The sequence below is a fragment of the Ailuropoda melanoleuca genome, chromosome 1 (genome assembly GCF_002007445.2).
Source record: "Ailuropoda melanoleuca isolate Jingjing chromosome 1, ASM200744v2, whole genome shotgun sequence".
Taxonomy (NCBI): Eukaryota; Metazoa; Chordata; class Mammalia; order Carnivora; family Ursidae; genus Ailuropoda; species Ailuropoda melanoleuca.
Genome location: NC_048218.1, coordinates 58,344,681 through 58,363,374, shown reverse-complemented (window position 1 = coordinate 58,363,374; position 18,694 = coordinate 58,344,681). Strand labels below are relative to the sequence as shown.

At 40.3% G+C, this 18,694-nt stretch overlaps 1 protein-coding gene across 2 annotated transcripts in view; it reads right to left on the bottom strand.

The window, feature by feature from the left end:
- The window catches only part of GAP43 (growth associated protein 43), a 163,159-nt gene extending 147,697 nt beyond the window's left edge, over positions 1–15,462 (bottom strand). Inside the window, exon 1 of one of the 2 annotated variants that reach the window (XM_034658825.1) lies at positions 15,026–15,462. In XM_034658825.1, the coding sequence (XP_034514716.1) occupies positions 15,026–15,178 (153 nt within the window). In that variant the 5' untranslated portion in view covers positions 15,179–15,462. The remainder of the gene's footprint in view (positions 1–15,025) is intronic. The other variant, XM_034658833.1, reaches the window with a different exon arrangement.
- Positions 15,463–18,694: the final 3,232 nt, after the last annotated feature.

The window sequence follows — 18,694 nt, the reverse complement described above, 5'->3', positions numbered from 1 at the left end:
AGCCAACATTCCTTTTCCTTTAAAATTGAACTTTATCATGCGATCAGAATTGAACAGTGAACTAACCAGAAGATAATAAAACAAAAAACAAATGATGGAATACAAAAAAAAACTAACCAGAAGACGGTAAAAAAAAAAAAAGATAGGCTACTTGGAGGAATATCAGCACATGTAAGAAATATAAATACATGATATAAGATACCAATGGAAGCCTTAACTGTTATCAATGCATGCATAATTTAATTCTAGTTCTAGCTTGGGAAGACTGTAGAATAATTCATCCAAACATTTTCTTACAGACAAATACATTCCAAGATTCACATTCTGCTTTTCAGTGTATTGGCTCATCATCAAATACCCTCACAAAGAACTTTACTCCAGGTTGCTTACCAATTACCCCATCTAATATTTAGTTGTTCTTACTTAAAAATTCTTTAAATTTCTAAATGGCTATTATTATTTTTCAAATTCTAACAGCAGTAATAAGAATAGTCACACATCAAGATTTCAAGGTCCTAAGAAAAATCCTTTTTCCAAATAGGTTTTTTTTTTTCATCAAACAACTTTTCTTTACATAAGAACCTCTTTTGAAACTTAGGGCTGAACACCAACTTACATACTAACTTGTCTTCCTTAGTACTTTTTGACTATAAATTTCCAGTTTGGCCTCTATGAAAGACCCACTGACACAAATCTTCAAAATGGTTTTATTCTGAACCACCTGAAAGTATGCTGTAGAAATCATGCCTCTTTACCCCTAAATACTTCAATTTTTCTTAAGAAGGGCATGCTCTTACATAAACATAGTACAATTACTTAACTGAGGGTGTTTAATATTCACACTGTATTATTACCTAACAGAAGGTTCATTATCAAATTTTACCAACTGTCCAAGCAATAACAAATGTTGGTGAAGATGTGGAGAAAAGGGAGCTCCCCTGGCCTGTTGGTGAGAATGCAAACTGATACGGCCACTCTAGAAAACAGTATGGAGATTCCTCAAAAAAATAAAAATAGAACCACCCTATGATCCAGGAATAGCACGACTGGGGATTTACCCGAAAAATACAAAACACGAATTCAAAGGGACACATGCACCCTAATGTTTACTGCAGCGTTATGTACGATATCAAACTATGGAAGCAGCCAAGTGTCCACTGGTAGATGAATGGATCAAGAAGATGTGGTGTACATATACAGTGGAACATTATTCAGTCATAAAAAGAATGAAAGCTTGCAATTTACAACCATGTGGATGAAGCTAGAGAGTAAAATGCTAAATGAAATAAGCCAGCCAAATGCCATATGATTTCACTCACATGTGGAATTTAAGAGACAATAGAACAAAGGGGAAAAAAAGGAGAGAGAGAGACACAAAGCAAGAAACAGACCCTTAACTACCGAGAACAAACTGATGGTCACCAGAAGTAAGGTGGGTCAGGCGGTGGGGCGGGGGGGATGGGTAAAATAGGTGATGGGGATTAAAGAGTACACTTATGCGATGTGAGATGAAAAATAAATAAAAAAATAAAAATAAATAAATAAATAAATAAAATAAAAATTTAACCAACAGTCCCAATAATGTCCATTATGGCTATCCTCCCCACCCCCATGCCCAATTCAGAATCCAATCCAAGATAACACATTTCATTTGGTTGTCATGTTTCTTTAGTTTCTTTTAATCTGGAACAATTTTAGACTTTCATTGTCTTTTATGACATTGACATTTTTAAAAGAGTACAGCCCAACCGTTGGGAGTTTGTGTGGTAGTTCCTTACATTTCCATGTAGGTTATGCATTTTCTAGAAGGAACAGTATGTAAAGAAATGCTGTATCAATCAGGAGGCCCATGATGTCAGGTCATCCCATGGTTGGTGACATTAATTTTGATCACTTGGTCGAGGTGCTCTGTGTCAGTTTTCTCCATTAGAAAGATTATCATTTTCCCCTTTGTATTAACAAGAAATCTGTGGAGAGATATTTGGAGACTATAGAAATATACTGTTCCTTACTGAACTTTTCACCAAAAATTACAGCATCCCTTGATAATTCTTAATTACTATGGATAACTGCAAAATGGTGGTTTTTCAATTTATTCAATTTATTGTTCTTTCTACACTTATGATGTAACATTCTACTGTAAGAAGAGCTTCCCTTTCTCTCATTATTTATTTATATATTTATTTATTATCAATATGGGCCCATGGGTTCTTATTTTATTCAGTGGGCTATAATAAATTACTGTAATTATCCTTTCAAAGCACAAATTGTGACAGATTTGATCAGAAGGATCTCTTTCAAGTTGGCTCTTGTATCCATTTAACATGTCCTCATCATTTTTCGATTCTTTCTTTACTTTACAGCACAGCAATATGTTCTGAGCTCATCTTGGATTTTCTCTGCCCTAGTTCTGGAGTCAACTGTAGTCCCTTTTCGTGGAGAAATGGTACTTAGAATTGCAAATGTAGGCATACAATTCGATGTTAGAACATAGGCTTTAAGAGATATTCAGTGTTTCCTCTGTTATGTCTGAAGTCCCAGTTTGGGTTAAAGCTAACTGAGTCCATAGAGCAAAACAGTGGGCAATCTATATTGGCTGACCCAATGCTATGCTATCTAATGTGAAGTAGTGGTTTTAATAATGGCTTCTTGGTGGGTGCAAGGAGGGTAAAGAGTCCTATATTAAATGTTCACGTTGATTACGAGACATCTACTAATTTCAAAAACATCAAGATGTGAAAAAATTTGCATCTTAGAATCAAGAAAATAAGCAGTTTGTCTCAAAGAAGAGCATATCATTATGACTTCATACAGAATCATTCAAATGACTTAGAGAAAGCATTAAATGATGTTACAGACTGCTTTGTTTATATTTCTTCTCTCTCTTGTTATCCTTAACTATACTTTCTTTTATTTTCACTAGGCTTTAGTAAAAGTATAGGGGCTAGGTCAAATGAGTCTATTTCATTTTTTACAGATACATGAAAAATGAAAAGAAATCACAGCCAGAGCTTCTATTCCTCAATGACTGAACTTAAAGAAGATAGATCATCACTAGAAATAGGTTGGTTTGTTCCACATTTTCTCATATATCTAAATTTCAATAGGCCTATTATATCATCTTAATGAATCAGAGAACTAAATGGATTTTAATAATAATAACAGGAATATTTTATGTGTGGATATGACTTTGTAGTTGACAAGCACTTTACAAAGGCAATCTTAGCAAAGGCAGCGGAGTGTAGTAACTAATTAGGAGAACCTACTGGGGATCTGACTGCCTGGGGTACAAGTCCTGTCTCTGCTACTTACTGGATTTGTGTCCTTAGGCAAATTACTGAACCTGTCTAGGCTTCAGTTTTCTCATCTGTCAAAGGAAGAGAACAGTAGCACCTGCTTCAAGAAGTCACTGTGAGGACGAAATGAGAGAATTCAGGGAGAGTGCACAGACCAATCCTTGGCACTGAGTAAGCCGCTCAATAAATGTTAGCTAATAAAAAAGTTGATCAAAGACAGGTCAGCGTTGTTCTAGAATCTCAAGTGGACACAGTTCCTTTGTACATCCCTCAGAAGACAATTTCGTATGTTTTCCCTACCGAAGAGCCTAACTGGATTTAACAGGAAGGATCTTCTTAAGCTCTAGGTCGGGGATGTGAGTGAGGACCCCGCACCGCAGGTGGGCACGGGCACTTACCTAGTGCTGTTTAGTTACCTAGCTCTTCAAGTGACCCACTGCCAGCAGCTAATCCTTTGCCTAACCCAGCCTCTTTTCTCTCATCTACTATCCTCCCATTCATAGGAAAACCACAGTGCCTGCAAGCTAGATTCAGAAAACTGAGCAAAAATGTTTGAGTGGAGATAAGCAGAGAAAAGGAGAGAAGAGCACACACTTAGCAGATTTGGCTGCCTCATCTCAGGTTGTTAGTCCCGGATGACTCACTCTCTTGCCACAATGCTGGTCACAAGTGGTCCTGAAGGTACTTACCCTGGGACAATACCACACACATGATTACCATTTTCAAGAAAGAAGAAAAGGCACCTTTCTTCCACCACAAGGGATTCACCATTTCCCTTTGAATTCTTTAATTGGCCTTTCTAATTAGAGGGATTTGCTGCTTTATTTAGCAGTCATTGGCTGTGATCTATGTGGTTTCTGCAGGCCTGGGCCAGATTGTTTGCATCTTAAAGGAAGTCTAGGGAAGTCCTACCCCTTTCTAGGCTTTCTTTCATGCTATTCAAAGGTTTTAGAGAACTGAGGTTAAGGATGATCCATTAGCGCGCCGAGGAAGGAAGCTGGGACTCTGCCGCTATTTCTGAGTGATTACATCACTCATGCTGGCTCGGCTCCTGCAATGTCGTGTGAAGCTAGCTGTGTGTGAAGCAATACGTGTTAGCAGACTGTCACCAGGTCCTCTGCTATTTGCACATCTCTGGTACTGTGCATCTGCACTACTAATTCTTGGGAGAGTCTCCTAAGTTCTTCCTACTACATGGTTTGTCTAAAGGTTCCATCTAGGGGTGCCTGGGTGTCACAGGTGGTTAAGGGTCTGTCTGACTCTTGGTTTTGGCTCAGGTCATGATCTCAGGGTCATGAGATGGAGTCTCGTGTCAGGCTCCACACTCACTCACATGAAGTCTGCTTGGGACTCTCTCTCCCTCTTCCGCTCCCCCCTCTCTTGTGCATGCATGCTCTCTCTCTCTCTAATAAATAAATATGTCTTTGAAGGTTCTACCTAACTAAAAGCTGGAAGAAAGGAATTCTTAATTTGGGAAATGTCAAAACATATGGCGACATGTGGGACAACAGCAGAACAGAGTCCACGAGGGGTTACACTACAGAGTGGCTTAAACAAATAACATTAGAACACAAAATGTAATTATATGATCATCATAAATAGCAATTCGTAACAATTACCTCATCAGGGAAGTCTATGTCCACTGGCCCTGAAGAAGCCTCAGGTGTTTGTTCAAAGGGACCAAACTGACAAAGTGAAAGTCCTTTTTAAAAACGAGGGAGCTGACAACGTTGAGTTTTGCACTTTACTCCCCGGGGCGGCTCTTCTGCCCCATGAACACCCTCCACCCAAACCACACTTCCCCTCACCCACCAAGGGTCACTAATGGTAGACTCAGAAGTGTCTGTAATCCCAGTGTTGTGTCTTGCTCTGGATAGAGACTTAACACTTTCTGGAATCCGGATGTATGGCTGCCTTGTCCCTTCTAGCTACCATGTTACTGACCAGGATCTGCTGTCTGGCCTTTCCCTGCGAGCGTGCACTTCCCCCACCTCAGGCTTTTCATGGCTATTCCTGCTCTATGATTTTTGTTCTTGAGTTCAGTGGCTTACCAAAGACCTAATTCAGCAGCCTGTCTGCCTCTGGCTCTTTAATTAGCTCCCCAGAGGCTCTTCTTAAAAGTCATTCTGGATCATTGTGAAAGGGGCATTTCCTTAATATAAAGCTCCCTCCTCATCAGGACGTACAGCTGAAAGCTGGCCTTAGCCATCCTATACATGGCCTACCGAGGCCTCTGATTATGAAAACATGCTACTAGAAGGATCAAGGACGAAATAATTTCTTTCTTCGTGCCTTCTTTTACTACACAGATGTTATTTGGCCATCTATTATCCTGAATACAATGCAAAGGCTACAATGAGGAATATATTTCCATTCCTATCTCAGAAGGCTTACGGTCCAGAGCAACAGTCCCTAAACTTCATTGTGCATAAGAATCTCCTGGGGAGTTTGTTAAAACACAGACACCCAGGTGCCATAAGTCAGAGATGATAATTCCACTTCTGTAGAGTAGGGCTTGAGAATCTGCATTTTTAATAAGCATCCCCCCCCCCCAGAACCGATGCAAGGCCCCTGTGGATATTTTAAGAACACTACTCTAGGACAGGGAGGCCCTGGGTCTAGGTCACCCCCTGCCAGATACACAGTTCTGGAAGCCACTGAAAGGAGGCAAATCATGCTGATATGTTTGGTTTACCTAAATAAAATGTGGAACTCATGTTATATCTGAATTTTTATTCCTATCAAGATGCTCACACTGCTTTTTATGCTTTTACCTCCCTTTCCTTTGTCATAGGAGGGAGCATTCTGTGTCTCGATTCTAAAGATGGAGCAAGTGAAAACTATCACGCAGTCCGCCACACATCATACAGCAAGTCGGCAGCAGGTGCAAGTCAACTCACGGCCTCTGTGACATAACAAGACAGTCTGCAAATACAATAGCTTCACCAAGCTCCCATGTGCTCGGGTTACCTAATAATGCACAAATAAGAAATGACCTGACTTTCTCAGGGTCACCAAATCATGGCTGGGGCCCAGGAATCTGAACATTTTAGAAAATCTCCAGATAATGATGCTGCTGGAAACCACTGGTGTAGAACGTCAGACGAGTGTGGGGTGGATCTCCTCACCTGTCCACCCACTCCCCTGTTCAACTTGAGTCCATTGAACTTCGTCCTCCTGCCTATACTACTTCTGCTCGGGCTATCCCCCTATCTTTTCTTTTCTTGCTCTTATTTCCTTTTGGAAAAATACTCGGGGCACAATTCCATCTGCCTGCTTGGAGCAACAACTGCTCTCTTTCCATATGTGCTTGTCTAAGTCCATCTACCTCCAGAGTGAAGCCTGGGGATTCTCTGGTGTATCCAAAGGATGCTGGTGTCAAGGGGCCGACTTGGAGAACAGGAAATTTCATGTAAGATAAATATATACATATTAAATAGGTATTACATATAATTATATATAAATTATAAAAAATATTAAATATTTACATATATAGATACAGAAAGTAGATGCACATTTCAAAAATCTTCAAAGTACCCTGCCATCAGTTGTCACCTCCAGCTATCACCGTCAACTTCCAATATTATATGATGCTTATAACAACACTATTTCTAATGGAAACTGCAAGGATTTTACTTGCTGGCTCTCAGTCAGAGAAATGCTTGGAGAAGGCCATGTCAAAATCATGTCAGGCATCCTAACACTTGGGGGAAAGGCAGTGAGAGGAAATCTGTAAGTATCTGGTCAATATAACCTGAATGGGCAAGACTGGTTCATAGTCAAGCATGAAGAAAACCAGTGTTTGACTGGCCTTCAATTCCTCGTCTTTCTTTCAGTTCTTCAAATGTGTTCTTGTTAATTGTGCCCGCAGTGGTCTAACTTGAACACCAGCATCCTCAACTCCGCAGTAAGTATTTTTTCTTAAATACCTACCAACTTTTTTTCATGGTTTTTTCCTAAGGTGTAAACAGCCATTTTGAGGAAAACTGGGAAGTTCTTGATGCGGTAGAAAGTGAGGTTTTAGCGTCTACAGACCTTCATTCAAACCCTGCTTTCCCCCTTATTAGCTCTTTGAACTTGGACAAGTTGTATGACCTCTGAGCCTCAGCTTCCTCAGCTATAAAACAGAGTTGATAACAGTGCCTCCCTCAATGGGATGTTGTAATGAGTAAATGAGAAAAGGCACACAAAATGCTTAGCACAGCGTGGGACCACAATAAGCATTCATTAAAGGTTACATTTTATTGTTATTGTTAAATTTTATTGTTATTATTACTAGTCTTGGGAACATCTGAGTTTTCATAGGTATTAGAACTTTTAGAAAAAGAAATAAAGCTCCTTATATCAGTAAACAAATGAATGAGGATTTTGGGGGCCCTAATAAATGTTCTTGCCTGAAAGAATACCACTGACTTCTGAATAAATTTACCCATTCAATAAAACTGTATTGTGCATATGCTCTGTGAGTTATATCTCAATAAATTAAACACACACACACACACCACCTGTATTGTGCACTCTTGACTATGCAGGGTGGGAGGTAGGGGATACTAATGTCCCTAGACTGTGAATGGGAGCAATCAGAGCTGACAGTGTCCTGACTCACCGCCTAACACATCCCTAGAGCGGACTTCAGCTCTCAAAGCAGCACATGCACGAATGAATCAGTGTCAGGAATGGTACCCAAGGTTCTCCTCTCTGAATCACCTGATAGCCATCCAGCTGCCATGGGACAGAGGACAAATCCTTTCCCATTCCACATTCTTTCCTTGCCCAGCCCAATGTCAGGGTGGCCTCTGTCAAGAGTCTCCTTAATAAGGGGCTGGGAAGTGGTAATTATATGAACGCGGATGATAAAGATCACAGAATTTTTTATTTCATTTCATTTCATTTCATTTTATTATTTCATTTCATTATCAGGAATCCCTATACCCAACGTGGGGGTCGAAGTTACAACCCCGAGGTCAAGAGTTGTATGCTCTACTAACTAAGCCAGCCAGGTGCCCCAAAGATCAGATAATCAAAATGCAATGTCTTTCTTTCTTTATTTTTAATGCAATTTCTACATTTGCTATGACAGTTTGGAGGAGTGGCATGAGAAGTGGGGAAAGTAAATTTCCTGTGACTTTGGATTTGAAACTGCACAATACATGTTCTCCATTACCACAGGATGGTGGAAGGTGCTGGCTAACAACACCCCCTTGCTGATGTAAATCTACTTCCGTGAGTTTTTTCCCTCAGGACTTAGAAATGCTGAAGTATTTTTTTTTATGTTATGTTAGTCACCATACAGTACGTCATTAGTTTTTGATGTAGTGTGTATTGAAGTATTTATAGAAGTTTTCTGTCTATTGGTTTACCTTTTTAAATTTATTTTGGGGGACTGGGTAAGCAAAGATTAATTTTAGGCTGTAAATCATTCTCCTACCAATAAACTTAATCCTATAAAAAAAGAAAAGAAAGACAAAAGAAATAGACTCTCCAAAGCTGATTCTTTGGNGGAGGAGTGGCATGAGAAGTGGGGAAAGTAAATTTCCTGTGACTTTGGATTTGAAACTGCACAATACATGTTCTCCATTACCACAGGATGGTGGAAGGTGCTGGCTAACAACACCCCCTTGCTGATGTAAATCTACTTCCGTGAGTTTTTTCCCTCAGGACTTAGAAATGCTGAAGTATTTTTTTTTATGTTATGTTAGTCACCATACAGTACGTCATTAGTTTTTGATGTAGTGTGTATTGAAGTATTTATAGAAGTTTTCTGTCTATTGGTTTACCTTTTTAAATTTATTTTGGGGGACTGGGTAAGCAAAGATTAATTTTAGGCTGTAAATCATTCTCCTACCAATAAACTTAATCCTATAAAAAAAGAAAAGAAAGACAAAAGAAATAGACTCTCAGTGCTGATTCTTTGGTCAGAGTGAGATGTATTTTTTTCAATAGCAATGGAAAGGCCCCATAACAGAGTGGACAAGTCCTGAGCTGGAAGTTGAGAACCATGGGCTCTCACCCATGTTCCTATCGGTCTCTGTGACCTCGGGCACATTTTATAACCTTTCTGCCCTCAGACTCTTCATCTGAAAAACAAAAGCATGTGATGCTTGAGATCTCTTCCACCTGGGACATACCACGGGTGCATGAAGTATGAGAATGTAACACGGAGCTTATGAAGCCACTTAAGATTATTGAGTGGGTATCTTCCCAGGTTGCATCAAAGTTAGAGACATGCGGTTATTACAGAGCATTGGACCTGTCCTTCTAACCCTGGATCTTGCATTTTCAAACCCTAAGCCTAAATGGCTCCTCAGACCGGCACTGCATTTGTTCAAGCCAGCTCTCGCATCTGCTGCTTCACAACCCAGTTTCTCTACATTTTTATTAGTTGTTATCCCCACCCTGTGAGGCAAGTAGTAGTTTTTCATTTTACAGATTAANTATTAGTTGTTATCCCCACCCTGTGAGGCAAGTAGTAGTGTTTCATTTTACAGATTAAAAAAAAAATAAGGCCCAAAGAAGTGAAACACTCTATATTCCACAGCTGGTAAGTGGCATAACTTGGACTTAGACCAAAATATTTTGATTTTCATGTTAGTTCTCTTATGCTGTGCTTTTGCGATAATCCTGATTAAAGGGGAAAGAGCTATGAAGCCTTGGTGAAGATGTTGTCAGTTGATATATTTTTGTCATTTGTCACCTGAGGCCTTACCTACATCTGTGCCAATTAAACTGATGAGCTGCCAGCCATCCCCGGGAGACACTGACCGTGAGAGACCTAGGGAGATTACTTACTCCAATAACACCACCAAGTCAGACCATGGCTAATTATTCTTGTCCTTTTCTATCTCCTACTGGTTGTATATCATCACCATTTGTGCGTTAGCCAAGCCAGAAACCGCAGTCACCTTTGACTTCTGTTCTCTTCTCTCCCATAACTGATAGTCACTAAATCTTATACAATCTTCTTCGGAAATGCCCTAAATCCATCTCCCCCACCCTATACTCACTGCCATTTCCCACGGTCAGCTGGAATCAGCTGATCTCCCTGATTTAAACTCTGTTAGCGCTAGACCATTTAAAACACACCAAAAATTATTTTTCAGAATTAGAGCTTTTACTGTGTGGCTCCTTTGCTTAAAACCTCCCTTCAAAGAAACAAACACAAACACAAAACCCCACCAGATTCAGACTCCACAGTATAGCATTAACATCCATCTCCAATCTACTCCCCTACGTAATCGCTCTGGCCTTCTTTTTTTTTTTTTTTTTAAATAAAGATTTTATTTATTTATTCGACACAGATAGNATTCAGACTCCACAGTATAGCATTAACATCCATCTCCAATCTACTCCCCTACGTAATCGCTCTGGCCTTCTTCTTTTTTTTTTTTAATAAAGATTTTATTTATTTATTCGACACAGAGAGAGCCAGCGAGAGAGGGAACACAAGCAGGGGGAGTGGGAGAGGAAGAAGCAGGCTCATAGCGTAGGAGCCTGATGTGGGGCTCGATCCCATAACACCAGGATCAAGCCCAGCCGAAGGCAGACGCTTAACCGTTGTGCCACCCAGTCGCCCCCGCTCTGGCCTTCTAACTCTGCGGAACATTCACCCTACTCCATGGCCCCATTTCACCCAAGAAAAGCAGATATAGAACAAAAAGAGAAGAAATCAAATGATCTGATTCTAGAACCATCAACATTTTGTCAGTGAAAAAGCAGCCAGCCAATGGGATCAAGATAGAGCAATCTAAAAGGTGAAAGGTCCAGTATTAGTTAAGCATATATATGGAGGACATTTTTTAAGAAAGATCTGCAGGGCCCCTGGGTGGGTCAGTTGGTTAAGCATCTGACTCTTGGTTTCGGCTCAGGTCTGATCTCAGGGTCATGAGATCAAGCCCCTCATTGAGATCCATGCTCAGTGTGCAGTCTGCTTGGGTTTCTCTCCCTCTGCCCCTCCCCTGCCATGCGAATGCTGTCTCTCCTTCTCTTCCAAATACATAAATAAATTTTTTAAAATCTTTAAAAAAAAAAAGATGTGCGCATAGTAAAATGTTCTTGGTGTTATTTCAGGAACTTCCGAGGGCACAGAGGAGCAGAAAATGGGAGACTGGGTCAGAAAAGGAGGGGGCTGACCTGCATGGGAGCATCAAATTGGATGGCTCAGCCAATCTCATGGAAGGAAAGGAACAGAAGAAATGTAATTGGATCTCATCTTTCTACCCAAGGCTAGTTGAAACCTAAGATTCTCATACATAAATTATCCTCACCCTGAGATTCATTCTCTCACTGAGTGTTTAATGTAAGTCAGGGGCTCAGCTAAGCAAAGGTGGCCCAGAAATTAATAAGCAAAGAAGAAAAAAGAGAGAAGAACGTTTAAAATTCCATAGTTGTTGTCCTCAGGAAGCCCATAAGCCCATGTTTGAGAATGGCAGGTAAACAGTCCTAAAATAGTAAAAATAAAACAGTAATAAAGGCAAATACAGAAAGTTGAGGGTAGATAGAATGCTGAGAGATTCAATAAGTTTTCTTCTTATGGAAAATGATGTGGAAGACTTTGCCTTAATTAGACTCTTGGGTTTTGACAGTTTGTCTATCTCAGACGTAATAAATATTAAGCTTCATAAGCCTGCAAGTATGTGTGGGATTACACCAATGACAGGTGTTCTAAGACACACGTGCCAATGCTGTGGACTTCAGTCCCTCACTGTATCATCTTGCCCTTTGCAGGCAGTGCCAGGGCTTCTCTGTCATCCTCGGCTTTTGCCTCCCCCTCCCCCACCCACCGCATCGTTTGTGCTCTGGACTTGGCAACCTCTACCCCATCTAACGACCACGGACTGCACCTCTGTTGATCTCCTGTGAGCCTGGGACTTCTGAGCTCTCCAGTGAATTCTGCAACTATTCCATTGGCCTTGGGATAGCATGGGTTTGGGAATGTCCTCTGCTCTCGGGACTATGAAGTGCACCCTTCTCTTCACTCCCCACAGTCCGGCTGAGTTCAGGCTATGCCTTTTAGTAGGACTTTACTGGAGCTCTGGGTGGCAGAAGGGAATCACAATCAATAGAGTTACCTTCAACTGCTTCTGGAAGTGCTGCTTTCCGAGCTCAAGGGTCAGGTGTGCATTCAGTTTCCTTATATCATTGCCTGACCAGTATAAGGCTTCCTGTCTCTTTCCATGCCTTTCTCTGAAGCAGGGACTGACCTAATTCCATCACCAGGAATCTGCTAAGTCTACAATCCTTAGAATCTGATGCCAACAGCCCTAGGGTCAGAGAAAAGAAGCTGGACTTTGGTGAGGTGTGAGGTCCTGCTTTCCAAAGTCTCATTACCTAAATAAATGTTAGGCTTCATAAGCTTGAAAGTATGTATGAGGTTACATCAATGATAGGTGTTCTAAGCCACACCTGATTGGGATGACTGCCAATGGGAATAGCCACTTTCTATAAATGAAATGTCCCTCCTACCCACCAGAGTATGACCTTGTTCCCAGGTCTTACAAAGGCAACACTTCAGTAAAGATGTTAATGTTAACAATAACAAATGTTTATATGTGCTGATTAAGTGCCAAGTACTGTTCTAAGGACTTACATTATTAATTCATCTAATCCTCAAAGCAATCTCATGAGAGATGTACAATTACTTCCCCATTTTATAGATGAAGAAATTGAAGTACAAAGCAGGTATGGAATTTGCCCAAGATCATGCAGCTGGTAAGTGGCAGAGCTGGTATTTTCATCCAGATGGTCTGAAATCAGAGCCCATGTTCCTGCCACCCAGTACTCATACAGGGTCACATCCCAGAGAAGACCTCCGCCCGAACTCTGAGTCATTCAGTGTTTGTTTTTTATTTTTAAAATTGAGACTCAATTCATATACCCTATAGTTCACTTTGAAGTATGTGGTTCAGTAGTTTTTAGTATGTTCTCTGATTTGTGCAATCATCACCACAATCTAACGCTAGAACATTTTCATCACCCTTTCCCCACTCAAAAAATCTCATATCCAGTAGTAGTCAGTCATTTCCATTCCTGCTCCCCTCCCCCAAAACAACCTGAAACCACCATCTCTATTCTGTCTCTGTATAGATTTGTCTCTTCTGGACGTTTCACATAAATGAAAACACACAATATGTAGTCCTATGTAACAGGCTTATTTCATTTAACATAATATTTTCAAGGTTCATCTACATTGTATCATGTATGAGAACTTCATTCTTTTTTATTGCCTGATTATATTCTACTGTATGGATATACCATTTTTGTTTATTAATCAGCTGATGGATATTTGGAAAGCTTCCACTTCGGGGCTATTATGAATGATGTTGCTATGAAACTTCATGTACAAGGTCTTGTGTATTTCTCTTCAGTATATACCTAGTAATGGAATTACTGGTAACTGTCAGTTTTAAATTATTCAAAATACAAGTCATCAAGAGCACAGTCTGCATGGAATTTCTACTGGTTTGCTATCATTAGTCATCTCCTTGAAATGGTTTTTACTGTGGGAAATCAAATCCTAACCTGCAGTTCTTAGGTTTTAGGACTGAGCTCAATGATTCAAGGATCTTTGATAACACTCACTCACCCGCATTTACATATACACACATTCACCAGAAATATAAGCAAGGATGTATAGGCATGGGGTAGTCTACATTCCTACAGAGAAAATAAATATCCTCCTTGCCCCCACCCCAGCTTGTCCTCAAAGCAGCCACATTTGAAGCAATATTTCTCTAGCTCAAACCCATATCATAATTCACATCACCAAACTGAACCCTTGGTTTCTCACTGAGAAGACCTGCTTCCTTCACATCTTTGGTATTATTGTGGAAAAACAATGCATAAATATTTGCTTTGCATTTTTGTAACTGTAGTTGTTTATGTACTTTTTGTAGACCAAGGGACCAGTTTGCCCTAAAGGAGCAAGTTCTTCCTGCTTATAAGCCAGAAAATGACTTCGGTTCTTTCTGGTTCTATCAAGGTTTAGAAAAAAATATAGAGCTTGACTTTTTTCAGCTTGAACATAATGGAAAAATGCCAAAACACACAGATTTTGCTGAATGGGTTTAAAGTCAAAGTTAGTGCCCCTGAGGACTGCAATGCACTAAAAGGATTACATAAAGAGTTGACATACATAAAAACATAACAAAAAATTTTGCATGTAATTATTCTAGGCGCCTGCAAACCAAACACTTTCCAGCTTTTTATTCCATTATTTCACATTAATCAAGGGCTCAGGGGTTTGCCTTTGGGACCACCTCCTACCCTTTACTTCCCTTCATCTTTCTTCATGGAGTCTTTCCCACACAGGACATGTGCACCTAGCTATTTGAAGCGCAAAGTCAATGAAGGGAAACAGTCTGTATATTAATAAGCAAACCTCAGGGAAGGTCCACTAGTCATTTGTTTAGGAAGCTTTATAACACGTGCCTCTTACAGTCCATGATTCACTCCTGTAATTTCCCCTTATTACCCTGGTTTCCCTCAGTTCCTGTTCGCTGTTGCCCAGTGCCCCATGGCAAGCTTAAGTCAGGTTACTCTCCTCACAGCCACCTGAACGTGGCCCACATTGGCTCCCTGCAATTCTGGATAACATGCATCTCTTCTCCTGGGGACTGTCCTTTGGACTGAAAAAATACAAGTTTGAAAATCGAGCAGACCTTTAAGGTATTTGGCCCTGAGGTAGAGAGAATCCTGAAGAAAAAATAAATAAATAAAAAGAATAAAATTACCCTCACAGCAATGATTTCCAAAGACAGGCTGTCCATTTTCGACATGCATTCCATAGCTGTAGCCTTAAATTTCTTAAAAGTTACTGGGTGGATGCCATTTGATCTTGGTGGTTTATCTGAATGTAGCTCACCAAACAAGTTTTGGGTCAGCATCTGTCTTGAGCTGTTCCTTCTTTTTTCCTTCTTCCATTCAGATGACTGACCTCTCTGCTAGAACTTTCCAGTTCTAAACTGTCCATACCGTAGGTTTCTGCCCCAACCAAAAATTCTAAGAAATTCCTGGGTGGGATGGTGCCCTCTGCAGAACCAAGAGACAAATGGTTCCCTGGCTGTTGGACCTATTCTTGATGGTCACTCCTTGTCCATTCGGCTTCCTGACCCACTTCTGAGCCTGCTCCTTTTGTGGGATGCTTGTCTGCCTAGATTTCTGGTTTTGATCCACTTAACTCACAAGCTATCTTTGTGCTCGGGCTTTCCTTTCTGCTAGGCAGAGTCCGGTCTTCCTTATCATCCAACTGCTGGTTGTGTCTATTTCTTCTTCTTGCAGAATCATCACTGCTTTTTTGGTCTGTTCACTATCCCGTGGCCTCTGCCTTGCTCTCCTGGTTCAAACATCCCGCTTTATCCCCATGTTCTACTGCTGCTGACGGTGCCAACACGACCTAGAATATTTAGCCCAATATTTAGCAGACCTCTGCTCTGCAGAAGATACTTGGCCAAGATGAAATTTAACTCTCTTCTCTTTTCATTCCCCCTCCCCCAAAATCTATATCGGTTACAGAGAGAAAAAAGAAAATAGAAAAATAATATCAGAGGCTGCATTTTATTTTATTTTANGACCTAGAATATTTAGCCCAATATTTAGCAGACCTCTGCTCTGCAGAAGATACTTGGCCAAGATGAATTTAATTCTCTTCTCTTTTCATTCCCCCTCCCCCAAAATCTATATCGGTTACAGAGAGAAAAAAGAAAATAGAGAAATAATATCAGAGGCAGCATTTTATTTTATTTATTCGACAGAGATAGAGACAGCCAGCGAGAGAGAGAACACAAGCAGGGGGAGTGGGAGAGGAAGAAGCAGGCTCTTAGCGGAGGAGCCTGATGTGGGGCTCGATCCCAGATCGCGGAGATCACACCCTGAGCCGAAGGCAGACGCTTAACCGCTGTGCCACCCAGGCGNAGACGCTTAACCGCTGTGCCACCCAGGCACCCCCAGAGGCAGCATTTTAAAATGATGATTTGAAAATTGTCAGTGAATCGGTAATGAACCATTTGATTAAAAAGATAGAGCGTCTCTAAAGCTTCTAAGTTAAATTCACTGAATTAACTAAATTCAAATACGATTTTTAAAAGGGAAAAAACCAAAGGAGGATGGAAGAAAATTAATTTGTCGATCATTGCCTAACATTTTAATATTAATACATTGATTTTGGAAGCATTAGCAAGCCCAGCTATACATATAAGGTAGAATCAAAGGTACCATCAGAAAAAGAATTGGAAATAAGACATTTACTCCATTTTGATCATCATAGCTGCCCAATCCAGATGTTAAACTTAATAATGAATTTAGGTTTCACAATTAATTTGATTAGTCAAGTATGTTGATCATCATAAAATATAGTAGCTAAGGTTTTTTTTTTTATGTGCCAAGAATTGTGTTAAAAGCTTTATGTGCATTACATGACTTAAGCCAAGAATAACTTTATCTTGTAGGTATTATTATTATTTTCATTATTTTACAGATTAAAATGTGGATGCCTAGATAAACTAGTTACCTCCTTCAATATCACCCAGCTGTTAAAAACTAGATTAGTGATTCCAATGCCAGGCTATCTGACTCCAAAGCCAGTGCAGTTAGCTGCTAAGTGCATTGGTAAGAGAATTCTCCGATTGCTCTTTTTTAGTCTTCATATTCTTACACTATTTGTTCTGCCTGAACATGAAGGAAAACTACGGTGTTGATTCACTGGGGCTGGGCTGCTCATGTCAATGGAGGGAGCAAAAGGTTAGAACAGTGAACATGTTCTTTAAAAAAAAAAAAGGTACAAAAATGTCATTTCCCAAGATATTTCCTTAGTCCCTGAACCGACTACCGGAACTGAGAGGACAAAAAGCAAGTTATCTGTACATCTTTCCAGACTTCAGAAGGAACTCATCACCCAGAATATTTACAAGTCTCATGTGGGCAATGAAAAATTTGTAAATTCTTAGAATCCTTCTTAGCTTTATAATATCTATTAACCCTTTAGTTTACATGTTTACCAAATATGTCTGTTGTGTGCTCAGTGTATCTGTCTTCAGTTGAGTTGCCCATAGCAGCCATTCTCCTTCCTTCGGCAGCTCATGACTGCATTTGGAGTCCAGTCATGGGCCTTTATCTTTCCTTTTCCTGCTTCTCCTTTACATAACCACACTCACCTGTCTCTCAGCCACCACCCAGCCCTCACGCTGGGTTTTTCCTCTTTTTCTGTGCATCCTCTTCAGATCATACTCTCTTTTTTGTTCTCTTTTTCACTGGATCTATTCTCAGCATAAATTCAGCAGTTGGTTGGATTCAAAATCAATCCATTCTAAATGCGACTCTTTAATTGAATTCAGCTGTAAATTTCCCTGGTCTAATTCCATCTTCTCTGCTCACCTGTTGCACCAACCTTATGGTTTTATTACCTGGGTTTCCCTCTGTTTAACATGTTTTCATGAAGCCTTCATTCATCCATCCCTAAGTGTGTGGGCCATCCTAAATTTTGTAGTAGATCCATCTATGGCCCAGATGGCTTATCTATGGCCCAGATGGCTTGTCTACAGCTGTGTCCGTCTGTCCCTTGAGCCAGCTTATATGCTTTCCCTGAATGGTGCTCCCATCCCAGCAGAACTTTCTTCTCTAGCTGCTCCCTTTCCCTTATCGTCCAGAGGAAAACACTGACAGACATTATCCATTTATAGTTCCTCCATGCTTTCTTTGCAGATCATAGGCATGCTTTGTTTCAAGGGGTGGAGAGTGGCTGTTGGTTGAGGCTACCCAACAAGGACCATACACTTGACATAAATCTAGAGGAAAGTGTGCTGACCCTTGATCCTTTGCCCCCTTCTCTTAGACTTTATGTTAACACGGAACAAGGTTGTTGTTTTTTTTCAATATATTACTCTGACACTGAATTGATGTATACAATTGCCTGAGACTTCTACAATTTCAAGACTCAGTATTAAGTTCTATGTGAAAGGTAAGCCATTTTTAAAAAGCAGATGAGTACACCTTTCATTGATAGTCATGCCAAAAATTATATTGTAAAGTCATTCTTCTATTAGGTCAATCCCTTTGTATAAGGCATATAGTAGGACTGGAATGAAAAGATTTGGTCAAGTTCAGAACACGTGGTAGGCATTACCAGTGGTTTGTGGCCTGCCCACACCAGTATCTCCAGGGAGACAGTGGATTTCAGCTGCTGCATCATCAACCTGTTGCCAAGGAAACCAGAGAGGGCAAAAAAATGTCCTCAATGACATTCATTTTCAAGGCAATCAAGACACCCCTGAAAGGAATTTCAACAGTCCTATGAAGGAAGCTAAAATAGGCTTCTAATTATAAATTCTAAGCCGTCTCCTCTCACACCAGGTTATACTGTCAGCTTAGATTTGTCTTTCAGTCATTTTCTGTTTACCGTGGCATAT